Source organism: Schistocerca americana, chromosome 3 (assembly GCF_021461395.2).
Source record: "Schistocerca americana isolate TAMUIC-IGC-003095 chromosome 3, iqSchAmer2.1, whole genome shotgun sequence".
NCBI lineage: Eukaryota > Metazoa > Arthropoda > Insecta > Orthoptera > Acrididae > Schistocerca > Schistocerca americana.
The window spans coordinates 518,477,512-518,498,603 of record NC_060121.1 but is presented as its reverse complement, the minus strand read 5'-3'; the positions used below and the strand labels follow the sequence as shown (position 1 = coordinate 518,498,603).

Here is a 21,092-nt window from a genome sequence, read left to right as displayed (position 1 = left end):
CAGCAGTTGAGTCCCATAGTGCTCAGAGCCATTTGAACCATTTGAACCACTTCAAATCGCTCCGCACGCATACTCCCAGATATTTTACAGAAGTAACTGCTACCAGTGTTTGTTCCGCTATCATATAATCATACAGTAAAGGATCCTTCTTTCTATGTATTCGCAATACATTACATTTGTCTATGTTAAGGGACAGTTGCCACTCCCTGCACCAAGTGCCTATCCGCTGCAGATCTTCCTGCATTGCGCTACAATTTTCTAATGCTGCAACTTCTCTGTATACTACAGCATCATCCGCGAAAAGCCGCATGGAACTTCCGACACTATCTACTAGGTCATTTATATACACTCCTGGAAATGGAAAAAAGAACACATTGACACCGGTGTGTCAGACCCACCATACTTGCTCCGGACACTGCGAGAGGGCTGTACAAGCAATGATCACACGCACGGCACAGCGGACACACCAGGAACCGCGGTGTTGGCCGTCGAATGGCGCTAGCTGCGCAGCATTTGTGCACCGCCGCCGTCAGTGTCAGCCAGTTTGCCGTGGCATACGGAGCTCCATCGCAGTCTTTAACACTGGTAGCATGCCGCGACAGCGTGGACGTGAACCGTATGTGCAGTTGACGGACTTTGAGCGAGGGCGTATAGTGGGCATGCGGGAGGCCGGGTGGACGTACCGCCGAATTGCTCAACACGTGGGGCGTGAGGTCTCCACAGTAAATCGATGTTGTCGCCAGTGGTCGGCGGAAGGTGCACGTGCCCGTCGACCTGGGACCGGACCGCAGCGACGCACGGATGCACGCCAAGACCGTAGGATCCTACGCAGTGCCATAGGGGACCGCACCGCCACTTCCCAGCAAATTAGGGACACTGTTGCTCCTGGGGTATCGGCGAGGACCATTCGCAACCGTCTCCATGAAGCTGGGCTACGGTCCCGCACACCGTTAGGCCGTCTTCCGCTCACGCCCCAACATCGTGCAGCCCGCCTCCAGTGGTGTCGCGACAGGCGTGAATGGAGGGACGAATGGAGACGTGTCGTCTTCAGCGATGAGAGTCGCTTCTGCCTTGGTGCCAATGATGGTCGTGTGCGTGTTTGGCGCCGTGCAGGTGAGCGCCACAATCAGGACTGCATACGACCGAGGCACACAGGGCCAACACCCGGCATCATGGTGTGGGGAGCGATCTCCTACACTGGCCGTACACCACTGGTGATCGTCGAGGGGACACTGAATAGTGCACGGTACATCCAAACCGTCATCGAACCCATCGTTCTACCATTCCTAGACCGGCAAGGGAACTTGCTGTTCCAACAGGACAATGCACGTCCGCATGTATCCCGTGCCACCCAACGTGCTCTAGAAGGTGTAAGTCAACTACCCTGGCCAGCAAGATCTCCGGATCTGTCCCCCATTGAGCATGTTTGGGACTGGATGAAGCGTCGTCTCACGCGGTCTGCACGTCCAGCACGAACGCTGGTCCAACTGAGGCGCCAGGTGGAAATGGCATGGCAAGCCGTTCCACAGGACTACATCCAGCATCTCTACGATCGTCTCCATGGGAGAATAGCAGCCTGCATTGCTGTGAAAGGTGGATATACACTGTACTAGTGCCGACATTGTGCATGCTCTGTTGCCTGTGTCTATGTGCCTGTGGTTCTGTCAGTGTGATCATGTGATGTATCTGACCCCAGGAATGTGTCAATAAAGTTTCCCCTTCCTGGGACAATGAATTCACGGTGTTCTTATTTCAATTTCCAGGAGTGTATATTGTGAAAAGCAATGGTCCCATAACACTCCCCTGTGGTACGCCAGAGGTTACTTTAACGTCTGTAGACGTCTCTCCATTGATAACAACATGCTGTGTTCTGTTTGCTAAAAACTCTTCAATCCAGCCACACAGCTGGTCTGATATTCCGTAGGCTCTTACTTTGTTTATCAGGCGACAGTGCGGAACTGTATCGAATGCCTTCCGGAAGTCAAGAAAAATAGCATCTACCTGGGAGCCTGTATCTAATATTTTCTGGGTCTCATGAACAAATAAAGCGAGTTGAGTCTCACACGATCGCTGTTTCCGGAATCCATGTTGATTCCTACATAGTAGATTCTGGGTTTCCAAAAACGACATGATACTCGAGCAAAAAACATATTCTAAAATTCTACAACAGATCGATGTCAGAGATATAGGTCTATAATTTTGCGCATCTGCTCGACGACCCTTCTTGAAAACTGGGACTATCTGTGCTCTTTTCCAATCATTTGGAACCCTCCGTTCCTCTAGAGACTTGCGGTACACGTCTGGTAGAAGGGGGGCAAGTTCTTTCGCGTACTCTGTGTAGAATCGAATTGGTATCCCGTCAGGTCCAGTGGACTTTCCTCTATTGAGTGATTCGAGTTGCTTTTCTATTCCTTGGATACTTATTTCGATGTCAGCCATTTTTTCGTTTGTGCGAGGATTTAGAGAAGGAACTGCAGTGCTGTCTTCCTCTGTGAAACAGCTTTGGAAAAAGGTGTTTAGTATTTCAGCTTTACGCGTGTCATCCTCTGTTTCAATGCCATCATCATCCCGGAGTGTCTGGATATGCTGTTTCGAGCCACTTACTGATTTAACGTAAGACCAGAACCTTCTAGGATTTTCTGTCAAGTCAGTACATAGAATTTTACTTTCGAATTCACTGAACGCTTCACGCATAGCCCTCCTTACGCTAACTTTGACATCGTTTAGCTTCTGTTTGTCTGAGAGGTTTTGGCTGCGTTTAAACTTGGAGTGAAGCTCTCTTTGCTTTCGCAGTAGTTTCCTAGCTTTGTTGTTGTACCACGGTGGGTTTTTCCCGTCCCTCACAGTTTTACTCGGCACGTACCTGTCTAAAACGCATTTTACGATTGCCTTTAACTTTTTCCATAAACACTCAACATTGTCAGTGTCGGAACAGAAATTTTCGTTTTGATCTGTTAGGTAGTCTGAAATCTGCCTTCTGTTACTCTTGCTAAACAGATAAACCTTCCTCCCTTTTTTAATATTCCTATTAACTTCCATATTCTGGGATGCTGCAACGGCCTTATGATCACTGATTCCCTGTTCTGCACTTAAAGAGTCGAAAAGTTCTGGTCTGTTTGTTATCAGTAGGTCCAAGATGTTATCTCCACGAGTCGGTTCTCTGTTTAATTGCTCGAGGTATAATGTCACTCAGTATAATGTCACTCGATGCTGTGTCCCTACCACCAATCCTAAACATCTGAGTGTCCCAGTCTATATCTGGTAAATTGAAATCTCCACCTAAGACTATAACATGCTGAGAAAATTTATGTGAAATGTATTCCAAATTTTCTCTCAGTTGTTCTGCCACTAATGCTGCTGAGTCGGGAGGTCGGTAAAAGGAGCTAATTATTAACCTAGCTCGGTTGTTGAGTGTAACCTCCACCCATAATAATTCACAGGAACTATCCACTTCTACTTCACTACAGGATAAACTACACGAACACTCCACCACCGGTTGCATGCAATCTATCCTTTCTAAACACCGTCTGTACCTTTGTAAAAATTTCGGTAGAATTTATCTCTGGCTTAAGCCAGCTTTATGTACCTATAACGATTTCAGCTTCGGTGCTTTCTATCAGCGCTTGAAGTTCTGGTACTTTACCAACGCAGCTTCGACAGTTGACAATTACAATACCGATTGCTGCTTGGTCCCCGCATGTCCTGACTTTGCCCCGCACCCGTTGAGGCTGTTGCCCTTTCTGTACTTGCTCAAGACCATCTAACCTAAAAAACCGCCCAGCCCACGCCACACAACCCCTGCTACCCGTGTAGCCGTTTGTTGCGTGTAGTGGACTCCTGACCTATCCAGCGGAACCCGAAACCCCACCACCCTATGGCGCCCACCGTATGGCATCGTACTCTGGGGTGACTCATCATTGAGTAAAAGAGTGTTCATTGCACAAAAGCGTGTAATCAGAATAATTGCTGGAGCTCATCCAAGATCATCCGGCAGACACTTATTTAAAGAGCTAGAAATCTCCACTGTAGCCTCACAATATATATATATTCACTTAAGAAATTTGTTATTAACAATCCGATCGAATTCAAAAGTAATTGCAGTGGACATGGCTACAACACTAGGAGAAAGAATTATCTTCACTAGTCAAGGTTAAATATAACTTTGGCTCAGAAGGGGTAAATTATGCTGCCACAAAAGTCTTTGGTCAATTACCTAATAACATCAAAAGTCTGCCAGATAGCCATATAGCATTTAAAAGGAAACTAAAAGAATTTCTTAATAGCAACTCCTTCTACTCATTAGATGAATTTTTGGATATAGTAAGTGGCTAATATCCGAACCCCCACAAAAAAAGTTGAGTGTCATGTAATATTTTGTCTAATGTAAAATGTTGTATAGATACCTTTTATTAACCTGACACGTTCGACATCATTACGAAGTGTCGTATTCATGATCTATGGAACAAGTACTAATCTAATCTAATCTAATCTCTAATCTGTATAAAGTAACAATAATATCCATTACATAATAAACGTTGAATTCTTTTACATAAAACAAATACAATTTCCTTCTTAACTTTGAATGTTCCGGCCAGTAGCCTTGCACCAACCTGCTTTCTGATAAATAAATAAACAACAAAAGTATCTACTACGCACTAAACTTTACAACAATTATTCTATTACATAATGATTCAATAAAGTGTTCAATGTGTTTTGTGTGGAGGAAATAATGATCTGATCCTTAACTGAAAAGACTGATTGTTTAAATTTACTGTATCTTTTAAGCAGTAAAGTTACAGAGTTGATATTTACAACACTTCTCATTTTAATGATGCGCTTCAAAGCGTTCAGATTTTAGCATTCAGGTCTTTATAGAAAACTTTTTAATTTCACTTGCACAGTAAATCCTAAATTGTTATAGATATGATCAATGTTCAAGTTTTATTGGGATCACTATGAAAATTTATGAAGCATGGTATGTTAAAATTACTGTGGCTTCATTCCCTGAGTCCGCAGCTCGTGGTCGTGCGGTAGCGTTCTCGCTTCCCACGCCCGGGTTCCCGGGTTCGATTCCCGGCGGGGTCAGGCATTTTCTCTGCCTCGTGATGACTAGGTGTTGTGTGTTGTCCTTAGGTTAGTTAGGTTTAAGTAGTTCTAAGTTCTAGGGGACTGATGACCACAGATGTTAAGTCCCATAGTGCTCAGAGTCATTTCATTCCCTGAATTACTACAGAATCAAACAGTTTTCACAAATGTTTGCCTTTATGGCTAATCTTAGGTACGCTATATTTAACACTGCTACGTATCCCTGGCCACAAACAGCTTCGACGGGTGTTCCCTATAACGTAGGTTCTCGTCTGTCTGACTCGCACACTACAGCGCTTAGGCCTCATTCAGCACAATAGACGCCTGTGAATTTCCCCATCTCCTGGCGAATCTGCGCTCTTCGTGGCACACGGTCCTGGATGACAGGGTTCGTTTCATAACTCCTGAGGGCTGACTCTTTCGGCCGTATACTTAAATGAGAGCGAAAGGCTCGTTAACCTACAACTGGCGGTGTTGGGTGTTGCAGATGAGGAGGACCTGTTCATGGTGTCGGACCTGCTGCTGGGCGGCGACCTGCGCTACCACATCTCGCAGCGCGTGCGCTTCTCGGAGGCGTGCGTGCAGCTGTACGTCTGCGAGCTGGCCATGGCGCTCGACTACCTGCACAGCCGCCGCATCGTGCACAGGTGGGGCGCGCAACAGGTGCACGGCCTCGCTCCAGCACTGTGCGGCGTCCCCCCCGCATGCCACCCTGCTGTACTCACCTACGGCGAACGAAGCTTTCTGTCTTCTGGTGGCGCTGTTGGCAAGCTTTTATCACGAAGAGCAAAAGCCAAGCGTCAGTACTGACCGAAAGCCTTAATTGTCTACAACTGTGACAACACGCAGGTGTTGCCATAGGAAAGTAAACAAAATCGCTTTACATGTCTGCTAACGCGAAGCATGCAAAAAAGTCAGTTAGGGACCTTCTCTCGCCGTACAAATTATTCAGGTTGGTCACGATTAGTCTGAAAAACTTATAAGGGTGTTTCTGGGTGGGTTGTGTTGACAAATAACTGTTAAGCAAAGGAATCCTATACATTGCACCGTTTCCGAGGTAATTAGCTGTTAAGTCCGGTCAATCAGTCCGCTGCGTTCGCAACTTCAGGCACCCTGCCAGAAACGGTGTCACCAAACGTGTTCTTCGTTTGGTTTCCCAAATTCCAGCCAGAGACTGATACAAAAATTGTAGATTGGACGGTAATAATGGCTGCACCCGAGCCAAAAGCTGAGCAGTCTCGTGCGCTATCATCTACGCTAAAGGGAGCAACTGACACTTTTTTTATATGGCGGGATGCTTGAATTTACGAGCGCAATGGCCTGATTGCCTTAGTTCAACGCCAATTAACGATGAAACGATGCAACATACGGTTTCTTAACAGTTATGTTTCAGCACAGCCTACCCTGCAACGCAGTAACAAGCTTTTCAGACTATTTCTGATCACCCCATATACACAGTGATCCAGCTGTCCCTACTGTTGGGTTTTATGCAACTCGCAAAGCCTTCAAATATCACATGCGATTTTTGATATTCTCTCGATCGCTAAGAATTAACTATTAGCACTATGGAAGAAATGAACAGGTCCTTTTTGTATCAAACACGGTATTGATTAATTCTGTACTGGAGTGCACTTTCGCCAGAGGTTGTAGTTTTCGAATATTTATTTATTTTTTTAATAACTCGAAAACTGTTGCCCCCAGCAAAAACGTATCCCAGTACAAAATTTAACTGTATTCAGTTTCCTACAAAAATGTTCCGTTAATTTTTTATATAAGACTAATAGATTATGCGTATCGAGCGAGAGAACAAGAAAATCTTGCACGTGATTTGAACATATCGCGGGTGGCATAAAACCCAGCGTCAGGGGCAGCTGAATCACCCTGTATATAGTGAAGTTGCACTCACGAGTAATGTGCATGCACTATCAGTTAACAGTTTTCTCTACAGACAACCTTCTCCTAATAGAGACAAGACAGTGTATAACGTCATTACATGTATACCTCGAAAGACAGGCTGTGGTGCGTACGTCACGAGGGCAGGATACAGCTAGCTCTTTCGTTTAGAACAGCAGACTACCTGCGTTTCTAAACCTGTTCTCTCTTAATTGGGTGGTAACGTACAAACGAGACTTGCATCATCTGTTGCACTCTGTTATTATGGCGAGCTACTGATTGGTATGGCCTCAACGACCAGAAGTCCATAGGCCTACTACAAGTTTGTTACGGCTGTGCTAGGCACAATAAAACTGAAATCATGCCAAAATGATTATACGTTAAATGAGGCGCTGTATCTTGTATCAAATGACGACTGTTAAGGAGAAGAGACTGAATGCTATAAACAAGCCCATTTATGTCGAGAATACAACGTAAATCGTAAATTACAGCATATTGAAAAGTTGCGTGTTCCGTTGCTGTCCTAGTAATCAGTAAGACTACATAATAGCGGATTCCAGTATAAAATGCAATTCTCGTTTGTACGTAAATACCCTATTACGAGCTAACAGGTTTAAAAGCGCAGTTCGTCTGCTGAGTTGAGCGAGTGATGGACCGAGCGCATGCTTACCCTCATGACATACGCCTAGCGGCCTGTCTACCCGTGGGCCATTATCTTGTTCAGCTCCCAGGTGGATACCTGCTACAATCGGCTTATTCACTAGACGACACATATTATTTTTATTGTTATCATAGTGTTCTCAGTCAACAATATTTGGTTGTAATGATGAGGCCGTGAGTATTGTCTGATTGCATTCAGAAACGTGAGAATGGATGGAATAAAGTGGGGCAAGATTGCGAGTTTAAGATTTAAATTACGATGTACTGCATGAAATGCAGCAAATAACATTGATATGTTAACTAATATTTCGTCTTATTTTTCGTTGTTGTACTCTGAAGCGCGAAAGGAACTGCTATAACCACGCGTATTCAGATATCTACATCTACATCTACGCACATACTCCGCAATCCACCATACGGTGCGTGGCGGAGGGTACCTCGTACCACAACTAGCATCTTCTCTCCCTGTTCCACTCCCAAACAGAAGGAGGCAAAAATGACTGCCTACATGCCTGTGTACGAGCCCTAATCTCTCTTATCTTATCTGTGGGGTCTTTCCGCGAAATGTAGGTTGGCGGCAGTAAAATTATACTACAATCAGCCTCAAATGCTGGTTCTCTAAATTTTCTCAGTAGCGATTCACGAATAGAACGCCTCGTTTCCTCTAGAGACTCCCACCCGAGTTCCTGAAGCACTTCCGTAACACTCGCGTGATGATCAAACCTACCAGTAACAAATTTAGCAGCCCGCCTCTGAATTGCTTCTATGTCCTCCCTTAATCCGACCTGATAGGGATCCAAAACGCTAGAGCAGTACTCAAGAATAGGTCGTATTAGTGTTTTATAAGCGGTCCCCTTTACAGATGAACCACATCTTCCCAATATTCTACCAATGAACCGAAGCCAACTATCCGCCTTCCCCACAACTGCCATTACATGTCCCACTTCATATCGCTCTGCAATGTTACGCCCAAATATTTAATCGACGTGACTGTGTGAAGCGCTACACTACTAATGGAGTATTCAAACATTACAGGACTCTTTTTCCTATTCATCTGCATTAATTTACATTTATCTTTATTTAGAGTTAGCTGCCATTCTTTACCCCAATCACAAATCCTGTCCAAGTCATCTTGTATCCTCCTACATTCACTCAGCGACACCTTCCCGTACACCACAGCATCATCAGCAAACAGCCGCACATTGCTATCCACCCTATCCAAAAGATCATTTATATAGATAGAAAACAACAGCTGACCCACCACACTTCCCTGGGGCACTCCAGATGATACCCTCACCTCCGATGAACACTCACCATCGAGACATGTAAACAGGCAGAATACGGCGCTGCTGTCAACAACGCCTACATAAGACAACAAGTATCTGGCTCAGTTGTTAGATCGGTTACTTCTGCTACAGCGGCAGGTTATCAAGATTTAAGTGAATTTGAACGTGGTGTTACAGTCGGCGCACGACCGATGGGACACAGCGTATCCGAGGTAGCGATGGATTGGGGATTTTCCCGTACGACCATTTCACGAGTGTATCGTGAATATTAGGAATCCGATACAACATCAAATCTCCGACATTGCTACGTAAGAATCCTGTCTGATCACCTGCATCCATTCAAGTCCATTAAGCATTCCGACAGACTCGGACAATTCCAGCAGGACAATGTTACGCCCCATACGTTCAGAATTGCTACAGAGTGGGTCCAGGAACACTCTTCTCGCCGGCAGCTGTGGCCGAGAGCTTCTAGGCGGTTCTGTCCGGAACCGCGCTGCTGCTACGGTCGCAGGTTCGAATCCTGACTCGGGCATGGATGTGTGTGATGTCCTTAAGTTAGTTAGGTTTAAGTAGTTCTAAGTCTAGGGGACTGATGACCTCAGATGTTAAGTCCCATAAGGCTTAGAGCCATTTTTGAATACTCTTCTCAGTTTAAACACTTCCGCTAGCTACCAAACTCCCCAGAAATGAATATTATTGAGCATATCTCAGATGTCTTGCAATGTGCTGATCAGAAGAGATCACCATCCCCTCGTACCCTTACGGATTTAATGACAGACCTGCTGGATTCATGGTTTCAGTTCCCTCCAGTACTACGTCAGACATTAGTGAAGCCGAGGCCGCGTCGTGTAGTGGCACTTCTGCGCGCTCGCGGGGACCCTACACGATATTAGACAGGTGTATCAGTTTCTTTGCTCTTTGGTGTATAGCAGAATCCGAAAGGGATATGTAAAATTTAAGCTGTAATAAGTAATAAGTTAAAAAAGTGATGGAAATGCGTAGTCTTACGCGACAGACGGGTAAGAATGTGTTCCTAGTCTGATAAGTTTGCCATTTATTATCAAAGTGAGAAAAACGTACGTGTCATTCAATGCTTATTCTTTGTTTAAATTTGAATATACGTTCTTGTACTGGACTTCGATTCTCAGAATAGAATAATTCTTATTAACACAACAATTTGTTTAACGAACAATTCAAAGGCTTGTGAAGAAGAGAGATATTTCCATCAGAATAAATAATATTTAACAACAAGAACAGGAGCTCTGCCGCAACTTCTCACAATTTGGACACTAAACTGTGTTGTGTTACTGGACTGTTGCACTGTTTATTCCAACTTCACAGTGAAAAGTTTTGAATTTCCTTTCTTTCTGATTAATTAGAATGGAAAAGTTTTCTATTTGGCTTCTTTGCTTATCCAGTACTATGGAAGTTATTCCCTAATGTCTCAAAAGATGTCCTACCATTCTGTCCCTTCTTCTTATTAGTGTTTTCCACACATCCCTTTTCTTGGCGATTCTTCGTAGGACCACCTCATTCCTTACCTTCTCATTCCATCTAATTTTCAACATTCTTCTTTAACAACAAATCTTAAATAAGTCGATTCTCTTCTTCTCTGGTTCCCCAGAATCCATGTTTCACTGCCGTACAATGCTATGCTCCTAACGTACATTCTCTGGGATTTCTTCCTCAAATTAAGGCCTGTGTTTTATACTAGTAGACTTCTCTTGGCGAGGAATGCCCTTTTCGGCAGCACTATTCTGATTTTGATGTCGTGGGTTTTTGCTGCCCAGGTAACACAATTCCTTAACTTCATCTACTTCGTGATCGCCACTTCTAACGTGTCTCGCTAAGAGCCTTGGTCTTTCTTCGATTTACTCTCAGCCGATATAGTGTGCTCATGAGAGTGTTTATTTCATTCAGCTGGTCCTGTAATTCTGTTTCTCTTCCATTGAGAATAGCAATGTCATCAGCGAATCTCATCGTTGATATTCTTCCACTTTTAATTTTAATTCAACTCTTGAACCTTTCCTTTATTTCCGTGATTGCTTCTTCGATGTATAGTTGAACAGAAGGGGTGAAAGACTATATCCCTTTATTACACCGTTTCTAATCTGAACACTTCGTCTCCGACTACTAACATTTCCTCTTGGTTCTTGTACATATTGTATATCGCCCGTATTTCCGTATAGCTTACTCCTATTTTTCTGAGAATTTCGGACATCTTCCACCATTTCACATTGTCGAACGCTTTCTCTAGATCAACAGATCCTTATATGTGTCTTGATTTTTCTTCAGTCTTGCCTCCATTATCAATCACAAAGTCAGAATTACCTCTCTAAAGCCAAACTGATCGTCATATAACACATTCTTAGTTTTCTTTTACTTCCTTCTATATGTTATTATAGTCAGCAACTTATATGCATGAGCTGTTAAGATGATGTGTGATAATTCTCGCACTTGTCAGCTCTTGAAATCTTCGGAATTTTGTGCATGATGTTTTTACGAAAGTCAAATGGTACATCGCGAGACTCATACGGTCTGCACACCAATATGAATAGTCATTTTTGTGGCCATTTCCCCCAATGATTTTAGAAACTCTGATGAAATATTGTCTACCTTTTCCGTCTTATTCAAATGGTTCAAATGACTCTGAGCACTATGGGACTTAACATCTGAGGTCATCAGTCCCCTAGAACTTAGAACTACTTGAACCTAACTAACCTAAGAACATCACACACATCCATGCCCGAGGCAGGATTCGAACCTGCGACCGTAGCGGTCGCACGGTTCCAGACTGAAGCGCCTAGAACCGCTTGGCCACACTGGCCAGCTTTCCGTCTTATTCGATAGCAACTCTTCCAAGGCTCTTTTAAATTCCGAGTCTAATATTGGATACCCTGTCTCTTGCATATCGACTCCTGTTTCTTTTCACATCACGTCATGAGACAAATCTTCACCCTCATAAAGACAGTTAATGTACTCTTTCCAGCTATCTGCTCCCTTTTCTGCATTTAACAGTGGAATTCCCATTGCATTCTTGCTTTTAATTTCACCGAATGTTCTTCTGGCTTTACTGTATGCTGTGTCAGTCCTTCCGACAATCTTTTCACTTTCGATTTTTTCAGCTGCTTATTTTCTTATTTAATTTCTAAGTGACTTGTATTTCTATATTCCTAAATTTCTCTGAACGTTTTTGTACTTCCTTCTTTCATCGTTCAAGTTAAGTACTTCTTATGTTATGCACGATTTCTTCACAGTTCCCTTCTTTATACCTGTGTTTCTCTTTCCAACTTGTGTGATAGCCCTTTTTAGATGTGTCCTTTCCTCTCCAACTGAACTGCCTACTGAGCTGTTCCCTATAGCAGTATCTATAGCCAGAGAGAACTTCAGGAGTATCTCCTTATTCCTTAGTATTTCTGTATCCCATTTTCTTGTGTATTAATTTCTCCTGACTAATACCATAAACTTCAGCATACTCTTCATAACTACTAAACTGCGATCTGAGTCTGAATCTGCTCCTGGGTACGCCATACAAACCAGTATCTGATTTCGGAATCTCTGCCTAATCATGATGAAACCTAACTGAAATCTTCGAATTTCCCCCGGCTTTTTCCAAATATACTTCCTCCTCTTGTGATTTCTTGAACAGAATATTCGTTATTACTAGATCAAATATATTGCAGAACTCAATAAGTCTTTCTCCTCTTTCACTTTAGTATCCATATTATCTCGTAACACTTTCTTGTACTCCTTCCCCTTCAACAGCATTCCAGTCCCCATGACTATTTGATTTTCATCTCCCTTGACTTGCTGAATTAGCCGTTTTGTATTCCCATATACTCTATTTCATCATATTCGGCTTGTGACGTCGGCATGTATAACTAAACTGTTGTCGGTTTTGGTTTGCTGCCAATTTTAATGATAACAACCCTATCACTGATCTGTTCACGGTAAGTCATTCTCTGCCCTACCTTACTATTCATAGCGAATCCTACTCTCGTTAAACCATTTTCTGCTTCTGTTGATATTTCCCTCTACTCATCTGACCAAAGACCCTTGTCTTCTTCCCGTTTCACTTCGCTAACTCTCTCCCTCCATCCCCCCCCCCCCCCCCACTTTGTTTAGATCGAGGCTTTTCATATTTTTTAGTTTCCCTACCATGTTCAAACTACTGACATTCCACGCCTCGACTCGTTATCTTAATAATTGTAATTCTAGTTATCGTTTGAAAGAGCTCACACATGCTACTCCTGACTTCTTTAAGCTTATCTTCTTGGTAAAGGAATCATTTCATTTGATGAATGAAAGTTACTTGGCCCTTGTTGTGATTCATATCTACATCCACAGTCTTCAAACAAGTGTCAGCTGTGTAACAGAAGACATTTCCCATTTTACCAGATTTCTTTGGTTCGCTAGTCATATTACTGGTTAAATGCGGCCTAAGATAACTTCTACTCCAGCGGCAGGCTCTTCGTTTCTCGCGAACATTTCCACTCAAAGTCCTTAGTCATTTATTGGACATGTTACAATGTGTGTGATCCCCAATAGCTCTCTATAGTAATATGCAATTTACTCAGTGATGTTTTATCATCCTCTCCGTTCTTCTTATCAGTGTTCTCCTCGTATTTCTATTCTTTTCTATTATGCCGAGAGACATCTCGTTTCTTATCTTACCTCTCCATCTAACATTCTTCATTCTACGTCAAAACACTTTCATTCTCTTCGTATGCTGTTTCCATAGTCTAACGTAGATTGTTGTGCTCTTGATGTACATTCTCCCAAATTGTTTTTTCAAATAAGGGACTACATTTAATACTAGTAGATTATTTTCGGCGAGAATGCCGTCTTTGCATGTGCTAGTTGGCATTTTGCGTCTTCCCACCTTCATCCATCATATGTTATTTTGCTTCCAATATAGCAGAATCCCATCACTTCGTCTACTTCGTAGTCCCCAATTTTCGTGTTAAGTTTACCATTAATACCTTTTCTGCTACTCCTCGTCATTTTCGTCTTTGACATGTGGAATAATCGGGTCTACTGCCGGATGTTTCTGTCGCTCTGGCACAATATTTCGGCCAGGTAACTCGTTGCCTTCTTCAGGTGCTACCTGAGACTGCCATATTGGAGGATCTTGTCCAGTACTTATGCCCAGAGGGCGCTGGGTGCTCTCTCTGCCGTCCGCGCCCGCCTGGCGCTGCTTGTAATGTGTTGTCTCATCCCCGGTGCTCCCTCGGACGTCCGCCCCCGATTTGGGCGAAAGCCAGGAGAAGAATGGTACAACTCTACCCATTATTAAATCCAGCGTCAGCACTACCATCAAGACTGGGGGTGATACTGTACCTTACGCTGGTGTACCAATCTTAGACTACGCCGCTGTTGTGTGGGGCAATGCTGCTCCAACCCACATACAACGGCTACATCTGCCATACCGGTTCCCAACGAATGAACTTCACCAACTCGCAGGGGTACCCTATTTGAAAGACCGATTCAGAACCACTACCAAAACCTTTTACGAAAACACACAATGGTTAGATAACGAACTTGTACGAGAACTTGGACACAGGGTGCACTACCTGGCCTCCACCCGATGATCTACGCGAATAACAAGACTACATATCCTGTGTATATATTTTTATATAATTTTAATAATTATAATAATTTTAATTTTCTAATTGTAATTTTATTTGAATTTTAATCTTAATTTTATTTTATTTTAATTATATTTTAAATCTTATTTTATTGTAATATTATTTACTTATTTATTATTATTATTTTACATATAAAAAAAGGTGAATGAATGAGTGTGAGAATGTGTTAACTGTAATATGTATGAGTGTGTACAATGTACATATTGTGTGAATGTGTGAGCGAATGGGAGGAAAAAAATAAAAAAAAGAAAAAAAAATGAAAAAAAGAAAGAAGATAAAAAATATAAAAAATAAAATAAAATCTATCATACAGCCAGTGTAGTTTTAAATCATTTAAAAGCAGGAAAAAACATGACAACCAAAAAGCTATTGTATTAATGAAAATTTTTATTATTGAAGGCGTAGCCGCATGGCTTGAACTTCTATTTTCAGACTGGGCAATCCTTGATACCCCAATATATATTCTGCAGCGGCTCTCAGTCCAAATTCCGTGCTAACTGAACTGTGTAATCCAGTGAGCATATCCTGTAATTTCTCCTCGCTTCGGCTTAGGGGCCGGCCGAAGTGGCCGAGCGGATCTAGGCGCTACAGTCTGGAGCCGCGCGACCGCTACGGTCGCAGGTTCGAATCCTGCCTCTGGCATGGATGTGTGTGATGTCCTTAGGTTAGTTAGGTTTAATAGTTCTAAGTTCTAGGGAACTGATAACCTCAGAAGTTAAGTCCCATAGTGCTCAGAGCCATTTGAACCATTTTTTTCTGTTTAGGTTAGTAATGTCATGTGTAAACCTTTTCATTGATATTCTGTCACCATGAATTTAAACCCTCTTCTAAATGTATCTCTTATTTCTGTCATTGATTCTCTGATGCACCGATTAAACAGTACAGGAGAAACCTACATCCCTGTCTTACATCAATTTTTACCCTGAGCACTTAGACCCTGGTCTTCCATTCTTATCGCTCTTTCTTGATTCTTGTACATATTGCATATTAGCCGCCTTTTTCCAAAAAAATTATTCTGATTTTCGAAGATTTTAAAACGTTTCCCATCATTTTACTTCATCGAACGCTTTTTCTACATCGTAGGGTCCTATGAACGCGTCCCGATTTTTCTTAAGTCTTGATTCCGTATTCATTTAGGTGCTTTCCTATCTCATTTTTTTCCGCGACTTGTACACATGAGCTGTTAAGCTGACTGTGCAATAATTCTCAGTCTGTCTCTGCCAACTTCGGGAATTGTGAAGACGGACTTTTTTCCGAAAGTCTGATGTTATGTTTCCAATCCCATAAATTTTACATAGCAACCTGAATAGCCGTTTTGGTCAAATGGTTCAAATGGCTCTGAGCACTATGGGACTCAACATCTGAGGTCATCAGTCCCCTAGAACTTAGAACTACTTAAACCTAACTAACCTAAGGACATCACACACATCCACGTCCGAGGCAGAATTCGAACCTGCGACCTTAGCGGTCGCACGGTTCCAGACTGAAGTGCCTAGAACCTCTCGGCCGGCCGAATAGCCGTTTAATTGCCAGTACACAAACTGGTTTTAGAAAGTACAAAGGAATGTTCTCTATGTTTTCTGCCTTCCTAGATTGCAAGTCTTCCTTAGCTCTGTCAAACTCTGACTCAATTACTTGATCACATACGTCTTTCAGGTCGATTTCCGTTTCTTGTTCTGTCACCTTTGAAAGGGCACGACCGACTTCCTTCCCCATCTATCCCTAATCAGTTGGGACCGGTGACCTCGCTGTTTGATCCCCTCCCCAAAATCAACCAACCAGCCAACCAGCCAACCAGCCAGCCAACCAAGTACATGCCTCAAATTCTTCAACAAGAGCTCGAATTGTATTACGGGAATTGTCTCTTCCCTGGTCAAGAGCCCAAAATATTTTGAGGTGCATTTTACATTGGTATCCCTACAAGATTCAAAATGGCAAGATGGGCTACAACACCATGACATAGCCTTTCGTCTTTTTGGCACACTTTTTGACGACATTTGACTGGGGAATATTACTTGGACAGACGAGGCGCATTTTTCTTTGCACGGTACCATGAATATACAGGACTGTCACATGTATTTCTTCGATGAGATGACACCTCGCGAGCCTGCTAGGTGTTCAGTGATATCTGCACAATATAAGGATCTCCTTGTGCAACACGCGTGTCCAGCTTTACAAAAACACCACTGTGTCCACAACACTATTTTCATCCAAGATGGAGTGACAGCGCCTGTCGTTGTCAAGTGAAAGATTTTCTTCAAGAAACCTTCGGTAACGACCACACCATCTCTAGGCAATGTCAAGAAATGTGGCCTTCCAGGTCTACCTACCTAAAAATGTGTGTTTCTGGTTGTGAGGATATCTGAAAGATCATGTCGATCAGGGCTGTATCCGGACTCATCCAGAACTGAAGGATAACATGTGACGATGTCAATTCAGTTAGACCAGATATGCTGATCGCCACTGCCGTCCTAGCCGTGTTACGGATTCTGCATGTTGCTGAATCGGGAGAACACATTGGATACATATTGAACTTGCGACGGTATCTTAAGAATCGTGGTAGAACCACCGTTATCATGTGTTTGATCGTTGCTCCCATTTTCCTGCATCCGCACCACATTCTGACTGCTTACAGCACCATATTTCCACCTGATGGCAGAAAGTAGAACTGTTACTTTTTGCAGCATACTCCCAGAGCGCATCGATTAATGAACATACCTACGATGTTTCAGTATCCTGTGGTACATACAACCCACACCGAAGCACTCGGAACACCGTCCGTTTAGGTATAACCATCGAGTATTTGTTCCGTTACCCAATGTTTCTTCGCAGTTAGCGTTCTTCTACCTATATTTCTCTGTCCAAGTTCCGTTATTACCCGTGTAAGAGATGTCCGTTCGTCCTGAACCGGACTGCCTACTGTGGTATTCACTATCACTGTAGCTACTAACTTAGATATTTTCAAACATACATCGTCTCCCTTGAGGGCTTCAGATTCCTACTTCTATCCATACTCCTTCTTTCTACTGAATTTCTTAAACTTCAGTCTACTGCATATCATTATAAAAATGTGATATGAATCTACACCTGCTCATGGGTATGTCTTAAAATCCAATAACTGTTTCGGCATCTCTGTCTGACCATAAGGTAATACCGCTGGAATTTTCCTGTGTCTTTAGGCTTTTTACAAGTATACTTCCTCCTTTTGTGTTTTTTGAACAATGAAATCGATATTACCAGCTGAAGTTTATTGTAGAACTATTTGCCTTGTTGTGGAGCGGCAGGTAAACTAAAAAGTATAAATTTACTTCGCCGTTTACAATAGCATGGAAATTACTTTTGCAGTCAATCAGAAAGATTTGGAGAACATACTGACTATAGTTTCCAGTCTGCAAGTCCACATTAAAGGAACTGTTCCTACTTGCTATTTACTCAGTAGCATCAGGAGCTATGACTGTAAATAAAAATTTTGAGTTGTAACTGATTCATACATTCAGTACATGTTCACACGCACAAACATAATAATATTCCAGAAAATAATAATATTCTCCTTATCGGAAACATCACTATTAGCTGCTCAGAGGCGACCTCTATGGTAAGTTCCAAGTAAAATGGTCAATCAACCCGACTTCTAATCATCAAAGTTAATTGGTGGCCTTAAAAGTGGAAAATAATCTCTCAACTTGCGACATGGTTTTGTCAACATTACGGAGATACACAGACAGTTACTTCCGTGAAATCTAAGCGTTTCAGAATGGTGTACAGTTCTCGCGAATTCACTTCCTACCTTTACCGAACACGTTTGGCAGGTGACGTCCTCCGCGGCAGCGCGTAAGCCGGCGTTTGACTGACGCAGACAGATTGATACCTGTGTGCAAAGTCTCTCCCCCAACTGCATCTCTGGCCATATTTATACAGGTTGGTCCATTGATCGTGACCGGGCCAAATATCTCACGAAACCAGATGGCGCTATGGTTGGCCCGCTAGATGGCGCTGCCGTAGGTCAAACGGATACCAACTGCCTTTTTTAAAAAAAGGAATCCCCATTTTTATTACATATTCGTGTACTACGTAAAGAAATATGAATGTTTTAGTTGGACCACTTTTTTCGCTTTGTGATAGATGGTGCTGTAATAGTCACAAACATACGGCTCACAATTTATGACGAACAGTTGGTAACAGATAGGACCAATGTACTGAGCATAAACGGCACACACGATTACAGCAGCCAAGTAGATCTGCTATTGCCGAACATTGCTTGGATACTGGTCACCTTATGTTATACAACAACACCGAGATATTGGTATGCATGTCCAACTATTGGAACAGTGTTATTAAGGGGGCAGTTGAGATTACATTGCCGGCCGAAGTGGCCGTGCGGTTAAAGGCGCTGCAGTCTGGAACCGCAAGACCGCTACGGTCGCAGGTTCGAATCCTGCCTCGGGCATGGATGTTTGTGATGTCCTTAGGTTAGTTAGGTTTAACTAGTTCTAAGTTCTAGGGGACTAATGACCTCAGCAGTTGAGTCCCATAGTGCTCAGAGCCATTTGAACCATTTTTTGAGATTACATTAGCGAGCAACCTTGTAAACAGGGATGGAGGTTTCTGCGTAAACTTTGTTTGGAATCCTGCTCTTTCCCTTGTCAAAAAACAGGTGGACAGAGTCAGTGTTACCTCATCTGCTAGTTCGTAGTCTCACTACCGATATCTGCGACTTTGGTCATCTTTGGTGGCACTAGAATTCAGTGTGTGTTATCTTTCCTGCATTAGTCCGAGAACTGAGTTTTCAAATTTAGCTGTATATCGCCTGTCCGTTGGAGTTTGCCTTGGAAATGTCGGGGTGTGCTCCCGTCGAAATATCGGCCGTCGCTGTTAATACTGTCTGGATGTGTTCCCGTAAGTTGTTCGAAAATTGTATACGCCAGGAGAAACACTGGCCTCACATTGTATGTTGGATGATCGATGGCAGTGGATGCAAGGCGTCGGATTGTTGCAGATGTCGCAGCATTCGTGTGTGGTCTGGCATTGTCATGCTGAAAGAGATGGTGCCCCATGTGTGGACTACCTCATCGAATTCGTGCTTTCAGTTTTGTGAGGGTCTCACAGTACCTTAAGAAGTTTATGGTGTTGCCTTTAGGCATGAATTCCAAATACATCGCTACTTGAACATCTCACAGCACTGTGAACACAACTTGAACCATTTTGGCGACGGTATTACTTTGTAGCGGAATTCCAGTATATTCTCTTGTTTTCTGGATCAAAAAGATGTACTCAGCTTTCATTCCAGTCAAAATGTTGTTAATGGACCCATCAATCTCACGCTCAAAACGCAAGAGAAATTGTTGAGAGATGTTGAATTCTCCTCAGAAACCTGTGTATAGCTCGGTGTCTCTCACGACCGCCATAGTTACGTTACACTTTGTCGTAATGAACGGAACACTTCGGAGCCCTCAAGCGGAAAAGGTTTGCAACTTGCGTCAGCAAAGCCGAAAAGTCGACTGAGTGTGCATGATATGTGATACCCCAATTAATATTGGGAACAGAGTAAAACATTTATGAGGCGTTACCTTTCAGCAGGGCCTCGTATTTGTTGCCATTAGATCCAATATATTCCCGTGATGGGTGTGGTGTAGCGGTATCTGTTCTAAGTAGGTTTCAGAGAAGACATTTAGCAAGATTTCTCGGACTGTATTGTCATGCCCACCATTAACAAATTTGCTATTGCACCGACTCATTATTGGAAGATTAATGTCTCCTCCGATAACAGGAGTATGACTGAAGACCTTACGTAGTAGTCCCACTTTCCGGTAAGTACTACAATGGAATGGCGTTTCAAGTGTGTCATGTAGCACGTATTGTAGAAGCATCAGTAGCGCTTGCCGGTAATAACTTGTATCTTTTGAATAATCCTTGTTTCTCGATTATTAATGCAGTATTGGGTCCGCTTTAACCTGAGTAATAGGTAATTTGCTGTAGTTCTGAGTGTATAAATCTTACCAATTTTTTGATGAAGGCCGTTTTATATTGTGATAACAGAAGGACAAGCCGAAATCTATTAAATGTTAATTGAATCCTCTTTCTTCTCATTAAATACGACGAAATATTCCGACATTTGCTTTTAAACTGGAAAATATTTAATACGAACACCCAACACTGCGATACAGAAAAATATTTTTCATGAAAATGAGTCTTTTGGTGCCTAAAGAGAAATAAAACCACATTTTTTTGCAAACAGTGTGTGTTTTAACCTGGCTTTCAGTGATTCTCTCTAGTACCATGAAAAATATTTCCTGTTGTTTTAACACGTGCCCCATTTTCTTGTACCTTTTGGCAGTTGGCATTTTTCCGCATATCTGTTTCCTCGCCTATACTGTGGAAAAATTTCTCATTTTTTAATTTTCCGTCTGCATACATACTCTGCAGGCTACCGTATTGTGCGTGCCGGAGGGTTCATTGTACAACTACTAGTCACTTCCTTTCCTGTTCCAATCGGAAATAGAACGAAGGGAAGATGACTATC

The 21,092-nt window shown here is 42.8% G+C and overlaps 1 protein-coding gene across 1 annotated transcript in view; it reads left to right on the top strand.

Annotated features, from left to right (window-relative positions):
• LOC124606990 (serine/threonine-protein kinase 32A) overlaps window positions 1–21,092 on the top strand; it is a 591,434-nt gene that overhangs the window by 365,150 nt on the left and 205,192 nt on the right. Inside the window, exon 4 of the mRNA XM_047139129.1 lies at window positions 5,573–5,732. Coding sequence (XP_046995085.1) covers window positions 5,573–5,732 — 160 coding nt within the window. The remainder of the gene's footprint in view (window positions 1–5,572; window positions 5,733–21,092) is intronic.